A 22,369-nucleotide genomic window follows, 5' to 3' on the forward strand; every position below is an offset into this window, starting at 1 on the left:
GGGAAAGATTCCCTTTCATAGAATTAAATATTTAAATAATAGCAAATAATAACTGCGTTTGACAAGTGAAAACTTCAATAAATTTCGTCAGAACAAGCAACATTTACTATATTCCCGCGCCTGCGCGTCAGTGCAACTGTCCTTTTCGTCTCTTGAAGCTCCCCCCCCCCCCCCCCCCCCCCGCGACACCGAAAATGCGCCTTCCTTTTGCAGCGCCAGTAGTGACAGAAATCTCCCCGGGGGTGAGCCAGCAGCCAGCCAGGCCTGCCACTCGCGAACGAGCGAGGCAGTCACGGGCGCGTTTTCAAGCTAAGCGGTTCGGGTGCACCGTCTTCTGAGTTCCCGCCATCTGTTGGCGTCGGTAGCCACGTGCTAGAGTGCAACCCAAATCCAGAAGCACAAATCAATTCAAGTCTGTGTGGGCTCTGGTACATTGTCGTATCTGCTCAAACCCAATCGGTGCCCGCTATTACTGAATTACCTTGTACGAGTTCAATAACTTTTTGCCTCTTTGTTGCGCGAGGTTATGTTCATTTTAATGATAAACGTACATTTATCCGGATATTTAATAAATGTCTTCCTGTTGTTTACCTCATATCGTTTTATCGAAAGTCAGTGAAATTAATGAGTGTGGACTTTTGATTTCATCAGTGTTTGTATTTTATTACGTAACTCCATTTTCAGTGTATGTATGAGTGAACGTGTTTGGAGTGTTTCTGTAGTGAATAAAATCAACAATACAATCCTTTTACAAGTGTAAACATAAAAATTAAGACAAGAGTTGTGATCTACATTTTCAAAAAAACAACAGTAATAGCGAATCTTAAAGCTAATTTACATTCCATAGTAAATAAATGAAGTGAAATGTACATTAAAACAGTTCCTGGTGATCTAATGTGACAATTTCAAGCCCGTTTCCCCATTTGACACCCAGAAATAAGGGGGGAGATTTGTGTCGTAACCACTTTGAACACGTGAAACGACTAAACACTATGTTATGTGAATTATATTTTCTCGTCTCTTAAGTCAACAATTGGAAGACAAACAGTTTCCAACAATGAATTTACACACCAGAATTCCTGGATCCACTCCCCGCGTTGCCTTCTGTGTTGCTATTTTTCTGCACGTTTCAACAATCGGTAAGTGAGCATAATTTCCATGTCCCCTCCAAGTAAAACTCTTGGAGTGTTCTTTTCTGGCAGTTGTAATTTGTTTTGAATAATGTCTGGTATTGTACAGTCGAGATGAATCCTGGACTATATTTCTTATTGTTCCTTAGACATAATTACTTTTAATGCGTACGTTCAAACATTGTCAAAAGGTTTAATTCTAGTAGGATAACCGCTATATAAAGTATTTTGGAGGGACATAATCTCTCCACCTTCATGGTTTAAGTTGAATGCGATATGTTCATGTAGATTTGCATTGGTCTGGAAACGTCGCTATTTTGATTTAAAACTCTTTATATTTTATACGTGTTGCAAATTGATTGAACAGTAAAGATGTTGCTTCTACGTAGACATGTCCACCCTGGATGAAGTACAACTCTGTGGCGTGTCACAATTCCCACCAATAGGAGCCCTCTAGTCCACCTGATAGTAAGTAAACATTCTCCCTCGCTGGGAATTTTCTCAGGGCCGTTGGACAGCAGCTGTCCCACGAACACACGTAGTCAAGGGCAGGGATTATTTTTCGCAGCGGATGTAATGCGGTTAATAACTAAGCGAAGAAATGGATTCTAACATAACTATAGTCGCTCAACATTAATATGACTTTAGAAACTGAATTACTGTAAAATATTACGAGTAATTATTACTACATTATCGTAACTCAAGTTTTCGAGTCGTGTACCAACGTGACGTCTCCGCTTAGTACTAGAACACCACTGACGAAGTCAAGTGCCATACTGACGAAGATATTTCCAGTCGGGATTTTCTCAGCACGTACTATGGATGTTTCCGGACCAAAGAATTCTTCTCTGTCATACGACATAATTTGAAACTTACGAAAGGATAAATTTAATCATTCTATAAATATAATGTAACGGGTCACACGCATTTAACTTTGATAATTTATAATTTTAAACGAAATTGTACATGGCCATTGGTTATATTTTGCCGATACATTCAATGTGTATCAGCAAAGCGGAAGTTAACATTTGCTTATCAACATAATCTGTATTTATACTTCTCAGTACGTATTATATTCGCTCCTTCCCATATTTGTTTGGGAATTTGTAAGAGTCAATATTTATTTTTCGAGAACAGTGTCTTTGATCTTAATAATTCCGCGTCTGACTCAACGCCATCTTCGGATTCACCTCCGTGAGAACGTGAAGTTTTACCACACGTGAAAGTGTTCTCATTTTATTAATTTCTGGTGGCAGCCATCTTGGTAAAAAAAAGTCTACCAACAATACGACTTAAACAATTTATTATATTTCTCTATTATAAAACACATTCTTTCCAGTTCCCTCGGATTCGACGTCAATTTACTTTATAGAATAAAATAATGTGAAGTTAATTTTAGTTTTCCTACTTAAGTGACGTCATATTTTTTTTTTAATGAAAATTTTTAAACATTTATCCGAAGAACAGAACACAGTGGGATTTATGACGACACGTTTTGAAGTCAGGCTTTTGTCAGTTTAAAGGGAAGATGAATCTGCGAAACCTTGTGCAAGAGAAGTGACGATTTATTTCCGGAATTAATATAAATGTTCGTCTATTCTTGTGGTCTTCTAGTTTAATGTTTTGTGCCAACCCCGTCGTATGTAGGAAGACATTTATTTTTGGTCCCCTTAAATAAGGATAATCTTGACGTTGAAACAAAGCTAAAATGGAACATCGGAATCAGAAATTGTTTTGAATACTCCACACATCGACTCTCAGTTAAATATGAGCCTACGCGTTTAAGTAAACAAATTGCACTTCTAGGAACAAAAATATTGATAGGAAATATAGTTCATGTTCATAGTACAACAGCAATTGATTTTTTGGAATTATAGGGAATTATCAGAAGAAACGGATTTCTGAATTAGAGTAACTCGACTGGCGGATACAATTTAAATCAAACTGTAAGCGTCGATGTCCTTTGCACATTGTAGTGTCTCCGATCTGAGCACTTAATTAGAAATCAATGATCTATGAGAAAATCGTGAGATTAATTAAACTACGTGGCGGGTTCAAAAGAGAAAACTTGTTGAAGTTGGTACTGAGTGGAATGCGGGAATCAGAAATTCCTTGAGAATTAATCCAAGAATTGCGAAGTAGTTGAAGAGCCCAATGAAAGGTTCTGGGTCATTTACCGACTGGCGGAAAGGGACTAAGCGGTTAGAAGCTGTGATTTCTTGAAAACGTATAAATTCTGACGTATTAAAAGGAATAGGCCTGGATTTAAGGATAAGAATTTTGAGAAATTGCCATCAGCTCTACTAACCTAACGAGATACGCGGTGAAAACCTTTACTTACGACATCGTAGTTACTTAACTACGACGTATCAACTGCTTCTGTTATGCGACTCGTACTGAGATATTGGCTTAATACAGAATGTGATTGCTTACGCGAAAGGTGAAATAATTGACGCTTGAAATATATTAGACCTTAAATCCTCATAATAGAAAACGTATAATTAATTAATCAGCTATTTCCGTGGAAATGTGTCCAGACAAGTCGTTGAAACGTACAATACTTACGTGAACAAATTAATAAAATATTTCTGTATTTATACTCATTTATCTGCTTCAAAGAATAAGTTCCTACCGGTGGTCTAGCGGTTAGAACGCTGGCCATGTAATCTTGGGGGTCTCGTGTTAGATTCCCGGCGGTGCCCGAATTTATAACTTGTGTTGGGCAAGGCCGTGGTCTAGGCAACACGGAGTTTTCTTCCGTGGCATCCCAACAATTACTCCATTCACACACAGAAGAAGGCAATGGCAAACCACTTCTGGATCATCTGCCAAGAACGTATATGAACAGGTCACAGTCCGAGAAAAGGATGGAAGGATCCTGTTCATATGGACCTGTCGTCAGACAGAACACTAAATAATAATAAGATGAGGTGGTCTAGCGGTTAGAACGCTGGCCTTGTAATCCTGGGGGTCTCGGGTTCGATTCCCGGCGGTGCCCGAATTTATAACTTGTGTTGGGCAAGGCCGTGGTCTAGGCAACATGGAGTTTTCCTCCGTGGCATCCCAACAATTACTCCATTCACACACAGAAGAAGGCAATGGCAAACCACTTCTGGATCATCTGCCAAGAACGTATATGAACAGGTCCCAGTCCGAGAAAAGGATGAAAGGATCCTGTTCATATGGACCTGTCGTCAGACAGAACACTAAATAATAAATAACCGTAATTGAGCGAAGCAACAAAGTGGTAACATGCCCCGTTTGTACGTTGAATGGGGTAACGAATTTCTCAGTCCGTCCAGGCAAAAGCTTCCCGGAGGAAAAGCTTTCATTACGTGGCTTTGTTAAACTTTCCACGCAAAGCGTTGAAATAACTAAGATGTTAATCGATATTTTTACAAACACCAATAACTATTGTTTATTCTGCTTTTGCTACAGTGTAAGACTGTAATCTTGAGACTTGCGGGCTGAGGAAGTGAGGTGAAGGAGACTTTAACGCTTCGGACTTGCTACATTCCTTGCAAGTCTCAATATTACAGTCGCGTACTATAGACGTGGTTATCCTTGGGAACTGTCGGTAAGGATTAGGAAGTAAGCAGTCGGTCGGTGAGTTACATAAAACGTAGAGAGCTGATATTGCGAGCTTCTTATAGCTCGTATCAGTTGTATGAGTCATAAAATGTCTGTCCTGTCTATGCCAGGAATTCGATTTCAACGAAGGCAGGATTACCGCGGTATCTCCGAGTGATTGGTGGAATAGTTTGTCGGAATGTTGGGATAAGCCACCCCACATCTCTCTTCTTATCAGACTCTCGTATGTACCGTTTATACAGCGCCCTCAAAAATCTACGACTAAGCACAAATAAATCAGAGTGCAGGCCACGTTATTTCGCACTCATCGCCCATAAAGGGCAATGATTAGCGTAGATTAGCGGTAATAAGTTTGATTCTTTCTTGAAGTATCGTATGCGGAACCATCTAGGCTATCTGCCGTAATAGTATCTTTCAATAGACCTTCCTTGTGTTCAGGTCTACAGCGTTCATCCTCAAATCTCGATAGACCAACGTCACCTCTTACGTACGTCTATATTTTTTCGATATAAGGCAAACCAGAATTGTAACATCTGTACCCATCAACTACCAAAGATTCTTCTCTCTGAATTCATTAGACGCAAATTTCGAGTATCTGCTGGAAAATCTCTTACGATAAGGGTTTTTGTGACTTTTCTCAGTTTTCCACTGACGATGACAGTGAGAAACTTCAGAATTCCTGACGACGCCTTCAATCACGTGACCTGCTCTGTACTTATGATAATTTCTACATCTCACCTTATTCGATGCTCCACAGTATTGCAGCTGATGCATAATTTATATTTTCTGATATTTATGAATCTGTCACCTGCAGAGTTCATGCAGCGTGGATTGAGAAGTCGTAGTTATTAAGGTAACATCCAAAATTCTTGCGGAATCTGACATCTATGGAGAAGAATACTTTTTGGACTGGCCATAAACACTGTCGTTCGGATGCTAGTTGATTTTTAACGTCACATACAGAATAAAGAATCTGTGTAGCAGAGCAAATCTTGCTTGTGATGACGTCAGATTGTTTCGATTCGTTCCTTGTAATTGAAAAACTGAGCTGAACTTCTGGGTTGTACGCTAAAGGCAGTGGGTCACAAGAATTTTGGAAATCGGTAGATCTGACTTAGATTATCTAATGGCGGTTGTTGGTATAGGCTACATTTAAATTCTAGGCTTCACTGCCCTGGCCCTTCCTGAAATAACCATGTCACAAAATTCGTAAAGATTTGGACTGAATTTGTCTAAATACTTGGGAGGACCAATCATCCATGTACGAGGCGCGTCCTCAAAGTAAGTTTCCCTGGGGCCGTTTACAGAAACAAAACACAATTTCATGGAAATATTTATTGCAACAGATACAGCAAGTGTCCAGCTATTTTTCAACATATTCGCCACCGGAATTGAGACATTTGTCACACCGTGGGACCAACTTTTGAATACCTGTGTCGTAGAAGTCTGCCGCCTGGGATTGGAACCACTGTGTGACAACCATCTCCGCCTGTCTGTCATTCTCAAAACGCTGACGCTGACCGGACAGGAATTTCTTGAGGTGTAGGAAAAGATGGAAATCACTGGGAGCGAGGTCCGGGCTGTAGGGTGGATGATTAAACACCTCCCAGCTGAACTCCTGCAGGAGACTTGCTGTCCGTCGAGCCGTGTGCGGCCTAGCGTTATTACTGACCGCACTTCACAGTCGGCGGGAGCTGGAATAAGAACCTCCATCTTCAACAGCTGCAACGATGCTACTGTGAGAACGCGGGAAGTACCGTTAGTGCATGAGCCATGCTACGTCATTGTTCTATCACGTACGCACAGTCGCTTCGCTCAATATAAGGTTTGCTAGCTGTGGGACGAGTGGGAAACTTACTTTTGGGACTCGCCTCGTAATTGCGTCAAATATTTTATATTAAACTGACAGAGAATAGGTCAGTTACTAGCTCCGAACGTGTTACCCAAAAATCGAAATAAACCGATGCTACAAATCATACCTGCACTCTTTCTATCATACACAGTTTCCAAGTGCTTACATCTGCTTTCATGTTTTCAGATATTCTTGCAGTAATCTCCAACATTTGTTATTTATCGACTAGAAAAGGCATTTCTATGGCGCGGTCTGTCTGCGATCGGGCCAGATCACGTTACAGCTAGTAATTAAAATTAAAATTACAAATGGAGGAGTATCATGGCTTTATTGGCAGTGTCTCGTCGTTGGGAGACTAAATGAGTGCAGTTTTTACTCAGCTTACGAATGTCAGTAGGGTTGACTATCTAGAACGGCGTTTCTGGATGAATTGAAAATCCCCTGTCCTCCAGCGAACGCGAGAAAAATAATAATTTGTTTTGCTCCGGGTCATGGAGTTCGCGTGTAATTTCTCTATATGCATTTTGCAGAATATTTGACGTGGCGTCAGGACAAGTTAATTTTGCTGTTGTTACAGGGTGTACATGCGGAGATACAAAAATCAATTACTCATAATTGAAACAACGTGTAGGTATAATTTTAATGGAATTAATTTGAAATTGAAATATCACATATTAAAATTGATTCTATTTTGTTTTCAAAATGACAAGCGAACTTTTATTACAGAAAATATAAAAAAACAAGCAGGAATTTTGTGAATTTGGCAGTGGATGTGACGGTGTTGTAACTATAGTCGTAATTATCTGTACGCGTTTGCTCTGACCAGTAATTTGAGATGTGAATATATATAAAAAAATAAATTCTGATTGGCAGAAGGTCTATTACAATCAGTAGCCGTCACCAAATTGCATGCTTGAAGGCCAGAGAATGGCGTTGCTAACTTTGCTACGCTGCAAGTTCTAAGCTGTCTTCACTCGCATGGACTCCACTATTTGTCCTGCAATGGAGTAGGATTTTCCTAGCGGAAGGTGTGCTGATTTATTAACATTCTTCGTATTTGTGACGAGATACGAATATATAAATTTATTTACTTTTACTGCAGTGATAATGTAATACAGTTTGCCACCTCGTTGTAAGGAGAAATGCACGTAATATTAATTTTATGTCCAACGAAGGCCGGGCTTGTGGCTTTATTTATTCATAACAGAATCTGGAGCCCTGTTTCTTGCAACTGGATCAGCTTTGTGCCAACAAAAATAAATAAATACAATTTTACCAGCACTGATAAGCCTGTCCGATAATCGAAGTAATCATATGTAGCTGTTAAAATTCCTTACAAATTCGTTTACATATTTGAGTCATTCAGTGTTATATGAAAGTTGACATTTTTTCATTTCATCCAGTTAGAAGGAAATGTACTTAGAACAAGGGCAACAAAAATTAAATTAAAACATTTTCCCGCAAGTTATTGCGTTAATTTCAGAAAACACGTACAATGATGGTTGTCTGCTTCAATTTTTACATACATTTTTGTTTGATACAGAAAATTAAGAACCTGGTCACTGAAGTAACAGCTCTGGGAGCTGTAATGCCCAGCAACAAACAACCGATGCTGTCAGGAGGGCTGTGTCCCACTTTTAAAACATTAAATTGTAAATTGTCGAGAGAGTAACAAGATTCCTACAGACGCTCTAAACTTCTGTTGTATTAAGTACGAAGATTTGAATATGTAACACAAAACTATTAGTCGAATAGTTGGCGTAACTGGAATGAAAATACGTAATTGGCAATTTGAACCTTTGGTGTAATTAGCTAATTGAAATAACATCCCTGAAAGTGAGAGGCAGAAACAAATGAAAAGGCGAGAGACGGGGAGAGAATAAGGGAGGATTGTGACCCTGAGAACAGTTTTTTCAAGAGCAATACAATTTTCAGTTTTAGTCCAGATGATCTTCGGCTTACGTAACGACCTATTTCAATTGCAGGTAGTCAGGTGACTAGGCCTATTCACGATGAATTGGAACGGATGCGAAAGGAAGTCATATTCGCCTATTATAAAGTACTATCCCAACATTTACCTAGAGGAACTGAGAAAAAACACGAAAATGGTAATTCAGAATAGTCGGATTCTGGGATGATATTAGAGCTCTGGACCACAGTTCATGTTTCCTTCATAGTGAAGTAACTGATAATGTGGAATTTTTTGATCAGAAGTAGAAATGTTATCTTCTCAGGAAGGACCCGACCCTGCTTCGTGGAGTTACATTGTAAATAGGCGTCAGGTGTTCAGACGCTAAACTTCATGTTGTAGGCGAGTAAAATGCGCACATACTCACATGAGAACATGTATTTATTCGATGAAAGTATGCGGTAGTAACAGGTTTTTGTGTCGAAACACTACTGGCTTAAAGTAAGCTTCACTGAAAATGAATCAGTGGTGTTGATACTGATGATTAATCGATTGGTGTTACAAGGAAAACAAACATCTATCCCCCATAAGTAATTTTTTTTTTACAAGAATCTTCAACATTTTCTGATTCAGACTTGTGCGTTAGTTTCTTAACCAAGGAAGATTCCTCATGACATCCGCATATTTGATAAGCGCGTATGTGAATTTTGGAATCTTCCGACATTGGATTTATGCAGGAATTTGTAATTTTCCGTTCTTCTCGCCTTATACCTAGTGTATCTTAATAGACATTGGTACTATAATTAAAAAAGTTGTGTAAACGGACTGTGAACTTGTGTTTTAAATTGTTTAATACAGAGCGAAATACAACATAAAAAAATAAACGTTTATGGGAAAGAAAATGATGAAATAGGCACGATAAGAGAGAACTAACTTCCTTTCCTGTGAGTGAAACATACACGTATTTTGAAATTTCAAAAAAATCTCCTCAGGAAGTAAATTGGCATCTGCCTGAACATCCAATCTCTAGTTCTAAGACGAGTTATATTTAATGAATAAGTACTGTACAATGACGAGCTTAAAAATCTGTACTGCTCCCCCAGTATTGTGAGGGTGATTAAGTCGAGAAGAGTGAGATGGGCGGGACATGTAGCTCGCATGGATGGGACAAGAGGTGTGCACCGGGTATTAGTCTGGATGCCTGAAGGGTAGACACCGCTGGGGAGACCTAGACGTAGATGGGAGGATAATCTCAGGCGGGATCTATGGGAGATAGGAGTTGAAGGAAACTGGATTTTGTTGGCCCAGGACAGGGTCCGGTGGAGGGCTTTGGTTAATTCAGTGATGAACCTTCGGGTTCGGTAAGCCATCTAGTTAGTTAGTTAGTACTTAATGAACATCATGTTGTTGTTGTTTCGAGTTCTGCCTCAAGGCGACTATAGGGCCAAAGAACACGCCTTTTGAATTGTTTTAAATTAGGATAACGCAAAGTATACGCGTGCTCAAGCCACATTTCGTTAAACTGAAATGCAGTCCAGCTGTAAATTTTAGCTTATGAATGTTAAAACGAAATTGAAAGTAAAGTTTGATGGGGTGGCAACTACACACAGCCGATAATAGAAAGTACGTCAGAGATAAACACTCACAGGAACGTAGAATAAGGGAAGTTGATGATAAAAGAACGGGGACTACAAATGGAAGTGATTTCTGGGCGTGACGTTGTCTTCTGCTGAAACGAGTTTGCTGGCTGCGTGAACACCAATTTCCCGTTCCCGCACAATCACAATCATTGATAAAGTGGACGTGGAGCTCCCAGTTTCGGGATCCACAGTCCTGGAATGATATTATATTTTTCCTCTCTGCCGAATCTATTTCAACCAAACCGCATAAAGGCTAGGCGAGCTGTATTCCTTTATTCTTTTACGATATTCTAGTAGAATAAAACAGCAATATGTTTCTCAGAGCTCAGCTATTTTTATCTTGAACGAAATATATAATATGAAGCGTAGTTTATGTTCTTGATAAACTGTGTTTCTCTGTTTGTCATGCAGTGCGTTACCCGGACTGCCTGCCGTATTTTAGACAGACTTACCGGAACCAGGTCACTGTCGGCGAATGATTGTTTTGGTGTAGTAGAAATATTACTTTTGATAAGACTACCACCGTTCCTAGTCTCCTAAAAACCTAAACATTAAAATTTTGCCTCGTGTTTTATGGATGAGGGTGTGAAAAATTCTCTCCCGCCCTAAGCGTGGAACGTTCTACATAGAGATTGTTAGGGAACGGGGTACGGAGAAGGATATTTGGAACTAAGAAGGAGGAAGTAACTTCAGGGCGGAAGGAATTGCAAAAACAGAAGATTTGAACTTTATACTCTTCAGCATTCATAACTAAAGCGATAAAATCATGAAAGATCAGATGGACGAGACATGTAGCACGCGAAGGAGAGAGAATAAGAAAGGAAGAGGTCGGTTAGGGCAGTGGTATTCAACCTGGGATACGCGTACTCCCGGGGGTACGCGAAGACATCTTAGGGGGTACGTGAAATTTAAAAAAATATATATATTATTTTATGATAAACACTGAATAATCAGTAATGTAATTTATTTAATTTATTTTAGATGTAGATTATATACTATGTATAACTTGAATTATACACCAACAACTTTGGGGGTACAAAGTTGAAGAGAAATTATATCTGGGGGTACGCGAAGACATCTTAGGGGGTACGTGAAATTTAAAAAAAATATATATTATTTTATGATAAACACTGAATAATCAGTAATGTAATTTATTTAATTAATTTTAGATGTAGATTATATACTACGTATAACTTGAATTATACACCAACAACTTTGGGTGTACAAAGTTGAAGAGAAATTATATCTGGGGGTACGCGAACAAAAAAGGTTGAATACCACTGGGTTAGGAATCCTGCTGTAAATACGACTTTAGAACATCAAATAAATAATGTGTGAGGAAGTGGAGAGTTTTAATAAACTGGGTCAATGTATGTCCAGTGGCGAGCTGTTTCGAAGACATTCAGATTTCATAAAAAGGCGGGAAATTTCATGGCCACCTGAATGAATAACATCGTCTTAAAAACGCGTTTTTCCTAAAACGTTATCATTTCTGCAGATATGTAGATCTGTAAATGACCATACCCATGTCAGTTTTGATGTCAGAGACAAGTCAAGGTTTTGTCAAGGTCACGACAGTATCAGCACAAGGGTTTGCTGAATAGAGGCCTTTAACTTTTTCATAGTTAATTCAAGATCATTTTTTTCTGTCGTGCGTATTTCTTACGTGGAACAATAGGCCAGGAATTGAAATTGTGGTTCCAGCTTCGTCTAACGTGTTCCAGTGTACCCATAATTCCTCATATCCCATGTTCCACCGAAGACACGAAAGGAAATTATTTAGAGAACGCTTCTGCAGGGTGTACCATGTAAATAGCAACCGAGCAACATCCACGTACTAGGGTACAATAATAGAATCAGTATCAGGTCAAAACCCGTGTAACACTCTGTCTCCCAAACGCCCAAGTGAAGTTCAGATTAGTTACTAGCTCTCTGCTAAAGCCAGTTGCCCAAAAGCTAAGCAGTTGCGAACGTCGTGTATTAACTATCAGAACGTGTGTTCATTTTCAGAACATTAGTTCGTGAAGCAATTAGCAACGAGTATCCTGACAACGAGGTACGGATTGCCTGCATAATTTGGAAAAATGTTTCGCTTCGAAGAGGTGTTGGACGATTTCAGTATCTGATCTAAAATTGTCCTCTTCGTTCCTAATAACTAACTAACTAACTAACTGGCTTACCGAACCCGAAGGTTCATCACCGAATTAACCAAAGCCCTCCACCGGACCCTGTCCTGGGCCAACAAAATCCAGTTTCCTTCAACTCCTATCTCCCATAGATCCCGCCTGAGATTATCCTCCCATCTACGTCTAGGTCTCCCCAGAGGTCTCTTCCCCTCAGGATTCCCAAATAGTGGACCCAACCAACCAGATGGCTTAGGGAACCCGAAGGTTCATCACCGAATTAACCAAAGCCCTCCACCGGACCCTGTCCTGGGCCAACAAAATCCAGTCTCCTTCAACTCCTATCTCCCATAGATCCCGCCTGAGATTATCCTCCCATCTACGTCTAGGTCTACCCAGCGGTCTCTTCCCCTCAGGCTTCCCAAATAGTGGACCCAACCAACCAGATGGCTTACAGAACCCGAAGGTTCATCACCGAATTAACCAAAGCCCTCCACCGGACCCTGTCCTGGGCCAACAAAATCCAGTCTCCTTCAACTCCTATCTCCCATAGATCCCGCCTGACATTATCCTCCCATCTACGTCTAGGTCTCCCCAGCGGTCTCTTTCCCTCAGGCTTCCCAACCAGAACCCGGTGCACACCTCTTGTCCCATCCATGCGCTCTACATGTCCCGCCCATCTCACTCTTCTCGACTTAATCACCCTCACAATACTGGGGGAGGAGTACAGATTTTTAAGCTCGTCATTATGCAGTTTTCTCCACGCCCCATCGTCTTCCCTCTTAGGCCCAAATATCCTCCTCAACACCCGATTCTCAAACACCTGCAATCTGTGTTCCTCCCTCTGAGTGAGAGACCATGTTTCGCACCCATACAAAACAACAGCTTCGTTCCTAATAACAGATTAAAACTAATAAAACAAAACAAAAAACAATCCGTTTGCCTCACATATTGATGTCAGAAATACTTTAAATATTATTGTAGTTACTGTTGAGTTTTAAGTTGGACACTCTGTATATATTCGTGTGCATTTATTACAGAAACCGAATAATATGCAAGATGATTTAAGTTCCTTTCTGAGACAAGCATAATCCTATGATTAATCATTTCCCTTCGACATTCCTGGGATCTAGATGTTTAAATGTCTGTTAATATTAATGTTTTCTTCATTTAACACAAAGCAGAGAATTGTCAGTTTCGTGAAATCAACCCCTGTTTTCGTTCATGCCTATCATCAATGTTTTAGCAGCCCCGAATGAGGCTAGACCCCTGGGCTAACACAGGGATTATGCGGTTTACAGTTGCGGTACTAATTACTACCTCGAGTGCGCAGAATTTCGGCTCATCGTAGCCGCTGGGAAGACGCGTGGATTATATGGTGAAGGGGACCAAGGGAGAAGAGGTTACGGTGTTGTGGTATCCTGACGACAATTTGTTGGAAAACCTGACGACTTCTAACAAAATTAGTCAAAAAGAGTTCTTTAAGAAACTAGCATTTATTCCTCAGTTCTGTATCAGTGACCAAATCGCCACATGTTAAGCAAAATTGTTATTTTTCTCGGGAAGTCAATTGACATCTACTGTCATCGATTATAGCTTTTGAGCTTACCTAACTTCCTGCTTCGTATATGGGAGGTCCCGGGCTAAAATCTCGACACTATTACCTGAGGACCTTAATGGTTTTTCTTCAGTTCCCTGTAGAAAAATGCCAGAATAGTAATAATTATCTTACACCTCAACGCTCTGTCGTAATCTGCGTTACAAGAAGGCGTAGTTAATAAAGGAAGAACTCATAAAATGAAAGAAACCACCCCTTTTTATGTACATCGCTCTCATTCACCATGAGCTGGTTTCGACCACTCACCTCTTACCCGCGAACGTTCAGTCACCACCGCATTTCATCCTGAATTCGAAAGAAAGAGATTAACATTTCTGACGTCTGTTCTGTCCCCTGCAATGTCTGTACAAGACTCACCCTCATGTCAGCAGATTTCTAGTTTTCCAGACAAGGGTTATTCATCATTTCCGATAAACTTTCTCTTAAATTAACAACGTAACACGCATTAATTCGTTTTACAATACACGTAATAGGCTAGAAAATGAATTGTTAGTAGCAATACGATAATAAAATTGAACCTTTACGATCGATTTGATGCACACGCCATTCCGAAATCGCAGGAGGGTCGGTGTAATGCACTACCAAAACGCCCGTAACTAAGAAACAAATGCTAATTCGATGATTCCGGCTGGCACACTGATTCACTATGAATGTAGGCCGCACCCCCTAGCGGCAGAAGCTCGTACTACATCCGGTTCGTCCTCTATTGACACAGTCTTGAAACTTTCCGATCGCACCTCGTATGTGGTAAAATCGAAGAAATAGTACCACTCACTATGAAGTTTTGGAATTGTAACCAATGCACGAGAAATGCTCTGTCAAGTAATTTAACTTCTTAGACCTGGGGATTGAAACACATCTCAGCCACTTCACCTAATAAGGGTGCAATGTTATGCTCTACCCCAGAAAACATTGATGTAAGATGTAACACTTAATGGAAAAGAAATTAAGCAGTAACTATTGAGTCTCAAAACCTAAACGTCTAATTTTAAAATATTTTTCAAACTGAAATAAAATATTCTCGGTGTCCGAAAAAGATATAAACACAGCAGAAAATTGGTTGACCAAGTGTCGGTCAGTTTCTCACTTCTGTCAACTGTGCCACGAAGCTGACGGTGGTCATTTTCAACACCTACAATAATTCACGAATTCCTAATGCTGACGTGTGTAATGGTTTAATTTATTAAAACGTTTTTACTTCATTCAAATGCGTATAAATACTTTCGTTACAACCTGTAATTATGTAACGTAAGGCTGACTAAAAATTTCTAACCGAATATCTACAAGTCGGCTTATGCTTGTCAGTAAAGCCGAGAGAAACTTTTAGTAATGAATCAGGAATTAACATGAAGCATAAGTCTTCATGTAAGTACCCGTTTTTGTAGTCAAATTTCAATGAACAGTGGAATATATCGCTAGATTGCAGTAAAATCCCCAAATACAGGATTTAATTAAAATTATTGCTAACGAGCCTAAGAAAGGAGTACATTAACATTAAGACGTCTTTGCTTGAACCCTTACGGTAGGCAGAAATGACGTCATTAACCCACCGTGACGTCGTGAGGCCTACAGCCTGTACACCACGACGAGAAGCTCTCTCAGCGATATATGACGTGCATTAATGCAGTAATTCTGTTAATGTCAATGCCCAGATCTCTCGTATTAACGGCCCCATATTCACCTGTGCCCTGTGGGTCTTCCTGGACATGATCCTGGGCTCCGGTTTCGCAGTCCACATGTCCACTAGGCACACGTGGATACACAGACACTTATTGGGAACAGTTTCTATGAATGGTTCCTGGCAATTGTTTCATTTCACTAAGGAATCCTAGCAAAATACGGCCTATAGAAATTATAAGAAAATAATTTGATTTCGTTCCCTTCTCCCGAATAAACATAGATTACGCCATTCCCGAAAATCTTCTTTAAATCCTGACCTTTGCGTGATGATTTATAATAATTTAATAGTAGTTTATTCTTTTTTGTAATTTATCTAACTTTGCTAACAATACTTTATAGTGTAAGACTTGAGGTTCTCACAGCGGGAGTATGAAGATTTCCGTCTTCTGGGTTGTTGCGCTGTGTAGTCATCAGGGCGATGATTCATCGCCCTGATGACGGAGGCAGTATGACCTCTGAAACGTTGGTTAACATCAACCAGACCACACAGCGCAACCACCCAGAAGACAGAAATCTTCATACTCTGATGACGGAGGCAGTATGACCTCTGAAACGTTGGTTAACATCAACCAGACCACACAGCGCAACCACCCAGAAGACAGAAATCTTCATACTCTGATGACGGAGGCAGTATGACCTCTGAAACGTTGGTTAACATCAACCAGACCACACAGCGCAACCACCCAGAAGACAGAAATCTTCATACTCTGATGACGGAGGCAGTATGACCTCTGAAACGTTGGTTAACATCAACCAGACCACACAGCGCAACCACCCAGAAGACAGAAATCTTCATACTCTGATGACGGAGGCAGTATGACCTCTGAAACGTTGGTAAACATCGACCAGACTACACAACGCAACAACCCAGAAGACAGAAATCTTCATACTTTATAGGTTATATAGACCTTAAATATCATTGAGCACTGTACGTAAATTGACTGATTGGTGAATAATGAATCGTGGGGGACAGGAAGGAAACTGCCGTAGCATAACTTAAGGTCCTGTTCGAGGATTTACCTTGTAGGGCCGAAGGAAAATTACGAAAGACGTCAACCAGTATAGACAGTGTCCGGGTCGAGATTTAAAATCGGAACCTCCCAAATTCTGAGTTGAAGTGCAAGTCATTCAATCGCAATATTTGCTTTTAATTCCATCTTGGAGTTCTGGGTGAATACCCTATGCCCTTACCATACAAAAAAGATTTTAGAACCTGAAGGGAAATCTATTCCCGTCATGTTTACTATCCACCGTTACCACCTCGTCTTCAAGAAATAAAGCAGAGGATTACGAAGGAAGTTGCTACAGAGGGAAGAGAGACTGATTATTTATGGGTTGTCTGCCGAGTATCTGGTGGAAGCCATGTTGAAATTGTTTCAGCCAACTACGTCCACTAAAACTTGATATTTTTACCTGTGTTACGATCTTGATTTGTCCCTTATCGTAATATTACAACCGTTCAGAAATGTGAAACTACTTTTGACTACCGTGTACACATGACATGGAAATGTAGCCCTATCCCTGTATGCTGTGCATTAACCGACTAACAGGCAGTTGCACGAGTTTTCACCCGTCCCGTTAAAGTTGAACACAATCTCACCTCCCCGTCGTCTCGCTCCTCGTTGAAGTAACAAAATTATGACGCTCCATAGCAAAAGTTCATAACTCGGATGAGAGGTCTTTACTGTTCCATATTGGGATAAACTCTTTCGTTATTCTGACCTGTAGAACTGAACTTTGCGTTCCTGGCAGATCTTTCAACTACCCCCTAAAAAAAGAAGGTAGGATGAAAATACGATGTGACGTCATGCATGTTGTCTATTATTTACCGTCGTGGTGAGGCCTGGTGGTCGCTTTATGTGTTATGAAGCTCTGTCAGAAGATTCTGAGTCCTCACTCAATCCGTTGTGGTCACCTACCGACAGACCAGACCAGCGGCGGAGTAAGAAAACGAAAAGAAAGATTTTTGCGTGTTTCCTGTTTAATATTTTTGATTTCAGATGTTTCTTTCCGAATTCAGGCCTATGCAATTTGTCGTACGAGTTCATTGTTTTCAGTATTGGTAAGCCTGCGTCGATTTTATTTCCAGTAAATGAAGCGAATCTTGCTATAAACTCAAGTATCTATTCACACTCTAATGAGAGCGCTTCAGGAGGTACATCGTAATTCTGTTTGTTAATTCAAGTTCCATGAGGACCTGATTGGTCTAAAGGTTAATTCATTTTCAGGTTCGAACTTCAGACATACAGGGTGTCCGAAAAATATTTACTCACGTTATAGTATAGAATATGAGCCGGGATAGCTCAGTCAGTGACTAGCTACGGGTTGGACGACCGGGGTTCGATCCCCGACGGGGGCAGAGGATTTTTCCTCTGGCTCTGGGGCCCACCCAGCCTCCTCTACAATGGGTACCGGGGTCCTTTCCTGGGGGTAAAGCCGGCCGGGGCGTGGTGCTGACCACTCACCCCCAACTAGTGCCGAGGTCAAGGAAGAGAGGAGCTATACCTCCACTCCCCCCAAGCGCCTACATGGCGTATAGTGGGACAAACTTTACTTTACTTATAATATAGAATATTAACTCTGTTATCAATTGGTCGTCGCCGTCAACTGTGTCACGAAGCTAACGGTGGTCATTCAGAAAGAGTCAATGCTGACGTTTGTAATGGTTTAGTTTATTTAAAGGTCTTTATTTGGTTCATTGAATGTATGTATAGATCTTTTTGTGCCCTTAAGTAAAACGGCCCTGGAGCTCTGTAAATATTCGTTGATCGTACGGAAAACTAAATAATAAATCACAGCGCCTTGGACAGTTTCCCTCGCTCCCTGATTTGAATTCGTAAATGCTTGTCCGCTGATTTGTCTGTATCGTTGTTCGGTGCCGCCTCAAAGGGATTCTATTAACTGTCCGTGGGATATTTTATTTTGGAATTAATTCTGAATATAAACTGGACAAAGGGCCCATTCCACGAAGGCTGGTGAGCAGCATTAAGTAGGTACACAGACGTCTTTGTTATCATGTTTCAATTTACGTCTGGGTATTTTCTCGTCTTATCAGGAGTGAGCCGACGTATGCGCCAGGATCTGACGTTGTGTTTGAGATTATGATGGGACTACAATGGACTGCGGAGCACCGGAGTAAAGGAGGAAAACTATTTCCCTACGACATTGAAATTCTGAACCAGCTTTCGATGTACTCACCAGTAATTTAATATAGAGTCAGTTTACGGGGGATTTAATATTGGGGTTCTACACGCCGGAGCTGATGGTGTTTTGTCAAATAAGTGTATCAGTACTCTACTTTTCAAATTCTGTGCACTGAAAACAAAATAACGATGAAAATGTGTAAAGTAGGGAATTAGACATTTTGTGTGAAGATTGAGCCGAACACAGGCCTGTTGTAACTTACCGTAAAGAAAATAGTGTTGTCAGATAAGATAGTGTAATTGCGTCATATTGTGAATATTATAACAATTATTTATTTTAATCCGTCTTATCACAATATTTAAAATTTCTTATAATTAAGATAATAAAATATCATTGATGTTCCATATCGATTGATCGATTTACATTTCGGAACATTTACACAACATGTTTCGGTTTTTATAAAACCATCATCAGGTGTAAAATATATCTAAGAACTTAAAACTCAATTATGATTTCTGTAGTTTTTTTGGTGATGTTTCATTACGTTTGTTTTTCCATTTTTGGGCGACCCACACCTATTCGAAGACACTAGTACTTCTGGACATATCGGGACACTCACTCCTACATCTTTGGCCGATATGTACATCTAATAACATTTAAGAAAAACAACACCTTCGCTCAAAAATGGAAAAACAAACGTAATGAAACATCACCAAAAAACTACAGAAATCATAATTGAGTTTTAAGTTCTTAGATATATTTTACACCTGATGATGGTTTTATAAAAACCGAAACATGTTGTGTAAATGTTCCGAAATGTAAATCGATCAATCGATATGGAACATGAATGATATTTTATTATCTTAATTATAAGGAATTTTAAATATTGTGATCAGACGAATTAAAATAAATAAGTGTTGTCAGATAAATTAAGGAAATTAATAGTATTTTGTTATCTAAATAGGTACGATTAGATGCTCATATGTTTAAATACTCACGTGGTTGTTTTTATGAGCACAGTTTTGACGCTACGTAACTTCTTCAGCTGGTACAGAATCTTAAAATAAACTAGAAACAAAATAAGGTAAATATTTGTTTTCACGATGCATTCAGCTTTATAAATCACTCGTAATTCGAAACCGTGGCAGAGGAATTCAACTGGAAATTCAATATAATACTGTCGGGGACAGAACAACTGAATCTGTGCAATAAGTTACATATGGAGTCACGTTGTGCTCACTTCAGCTTTAACATGCAATTTGTATGCCTTTTGCTTGTAAAGCCAATAACATGATACGAAATAGGCAATGCATTCGGCAGTTTAATCCACTTCCACGTGGGACTAACCGTGAAAAATTTTATTACATTGGGATGTACAATTCAGTTCACTTTACTTGGCGAGGGGGGCACTAGTGATGATCTGGTTCAAACAGGGGACAATGGAATATTACGATATTAAATCAGAATATGTCGTGTCAGCTTACTCTTACGTTACTCTCAATTCATCATTCACGGAAGAAATATCTGTCTTCGTAAGATCTTTACCGCTTTGAATGCAATTTAACTGAAGTGAAGTTTACAATGCCCATATATTAAAAATAGGATACATGTAAATAAAAGCTATCCCGCTAAACGCCATGTAGGCGCTGAGGGAGAGAGATTCTGTTGTTCCTACTCATTCACAACCTCGGCACTAGATGGGGGTGAGTGGTCAGCATCACGCCCCGGCCGGCTTTACCCCCGGGAAAGGACCCCGGTACCCATTGGAGAGGAGGCTGGGTGGGCCCCAGAGCCATTCTGGACACAGAAGAAGAGATACATGTAAATTACTAAATAAGTAAATAAAATGCTTAAGTTTTATTCAGAAGTGTCCGTGAGTCGAATCCCAAAGCGAATTCCAGTCACGTAATTTGAAGTTACGTGCATGAATGACTTGTAGTTTTTACTCTCATGATATTAGTTCTCTGACCTGGGAAAATGAAGGGCACGGAAGTCCGAAGTTACGTGTTATAACGCCATCTGGCGCAGATGTTGAAATAAAAACGAAACTGTCTACCTCGAGGACCAAGCCATGAATCTTAAAAATTCTTCACAGCAGTGGATCAACTTCCGTCTTATTACTGGTGAGAGATCAGTTTTGTCAACTTTCTTTCTCCATTGATGGCAGCCTGAATATATTATGTTACATATTTTACATCACTTCCTATTACAACTAACTATTTATACAGGTCACAGAAGTCAAAATAAATAATATGGATCTAGTCGCGTAAATTGAAACACATTTTAATGATAATGTAAGTGGAAAGATTACTCGGATACTGGGAACGACCCGTTCTTCAAGTGCCTGAGCACTGCGGGTCCCAACTTTTCGTTGGCTTTGATTATAGACATTCGGTAGGACTCCTTGGACGAGGGATCGGCCCGTCGCAAGGCCTCTACCTGTACACAGGACAGCACAACGCGGACAAACATCCATGGCTTGAGTGGGATTCGAACCCACTGTTCCAGCGACCAAACCTCAGACCGCGCGGCCACTCCGGACCCCCAAGTGGAAAGATTAGAATGTTTAAAGTTTTATGGCATCCCTATTAGAGGTCTTCGGCCTACATTAGCTAAGGAGATTACGAAGACTTGCATGCTTAATCCGTTTCGCCGTACATGTGTTATCGCCTTGATCACATTAACTTTTTATTTCAAAGAAACAAAGTACTTAAATAAAAAAAAAATATATCGTTTGTGCAGCGGTGATTACATTTTTGTTCGAGCTTAAAGGTTTTCGAGGCGGTGAAAAAAATTGAATCGTGGTTTTTATGGGTTGTGAAAGACTACTACATGGTGTTTCAACCCAGAAGACAACAAGAAAATCTGCATCTATGTACGTTCACCAGATCAAATTTAGATAGCAATTCACGATCAAATGTATTTATAAATCTCCAAAAAAAATCTTCCTCCCGGGGACATGCATGTTGATACACAACTCAGTTTATACGAGCAGGAAAACTCTTAACTTCTTCTTGCAAGAATGGAGTATGCAGCTCCCGTGGGGACACTGTGAATCGGGTTAGGAGATTGCATTTGCCTGCAGTTTTCTCTCCCTTTTAGTAAATACCTTTTAAATTTAAGGCTTTCGGCTTTGATACTAACTCCCCTCACGTCCTCCTGTTCATCCTCTGCAGTGAGGTTATAGGACGTGAATTGCCATCAGCGGGGGACGAGCAAGTGTGCCTCTGGGAGATGCTACTTCAGTAACTCGGAGGAAGATCTCTTCTTGTCCTCTCTTTCGCCTCACGTTTGCGTTTGTCTCTCAGTGCAGAGACGTAATAAACGCAGTACGCGTGTATTCGGGTACATCCTAGAATCAGACCTGAAGAGATTACAGACCTGGAGCACGCTGACAATTTTTTTTTTGGAATTCCAATATTATGACCTGCGCTGCAGCGAGGATGTAACGTGTTACTGGGAAAGAACGCGGGCGTCTGGGTCACGACGTTTCGTTGTCACATAAGCTGTGTGCAATATTCGAGAAAAATTCACACTGCATGATTAGATCTCGAGAAAATTTTAGAATTTAGAGATGCACTTCTCTTAAGTTCGCTTGTGCACGCCACAGAAGGAACTAAGTCCTGTCGTTTCCACAGGAAGTGAAGTCGTCCTCGAATTCCCCATAGACACCGCAAATCTT

At 40.2% G+C, this 22,369-nt stretch overlaps 1 protein-coding gene across 1 annotated transcript in view; it reads left to right on the forward strand.

The window, feature by feature from the left end:
* Positions 1-231: 231 nt before the first annotated feature.
* Positions 232-22,369, forward strand: part of LOC110841141 (cell adhesion molecule 3) — a 286,340-nt gene continuing 264,202 nt past the window's right edge. The window contains exon 1 of the mRNA XM_087351642.1: positions 232-1,139. Within this exon, the coding sequence (XP_087207768.1) occupies positions 1,058-1,139 (82 nt within the window). The 5' untranslated portion in view covers positions 232-1,057. The remainder of the gene's footprint in view (positions 1,140-22,369) is intronic.

Source organism: Zootermopsis nevadensis, unplaced genomic scaffold (assembly GCF_977971745.1).
Source record: "Zootermopsis nevadensis isolate Lab colony 2312 unplaced genomic scaffold, Znev_1.0 Znev_ptg000019l, whole genome shotgun sequence".
Classification (NCBI taxonomy): domain Eukaryota; kingdom Metazoa; phylum Arthropoda; class Insecta; order Blattodea; family Termopsidae; genus Zootermopsis; species Zootermopsis nevadensis.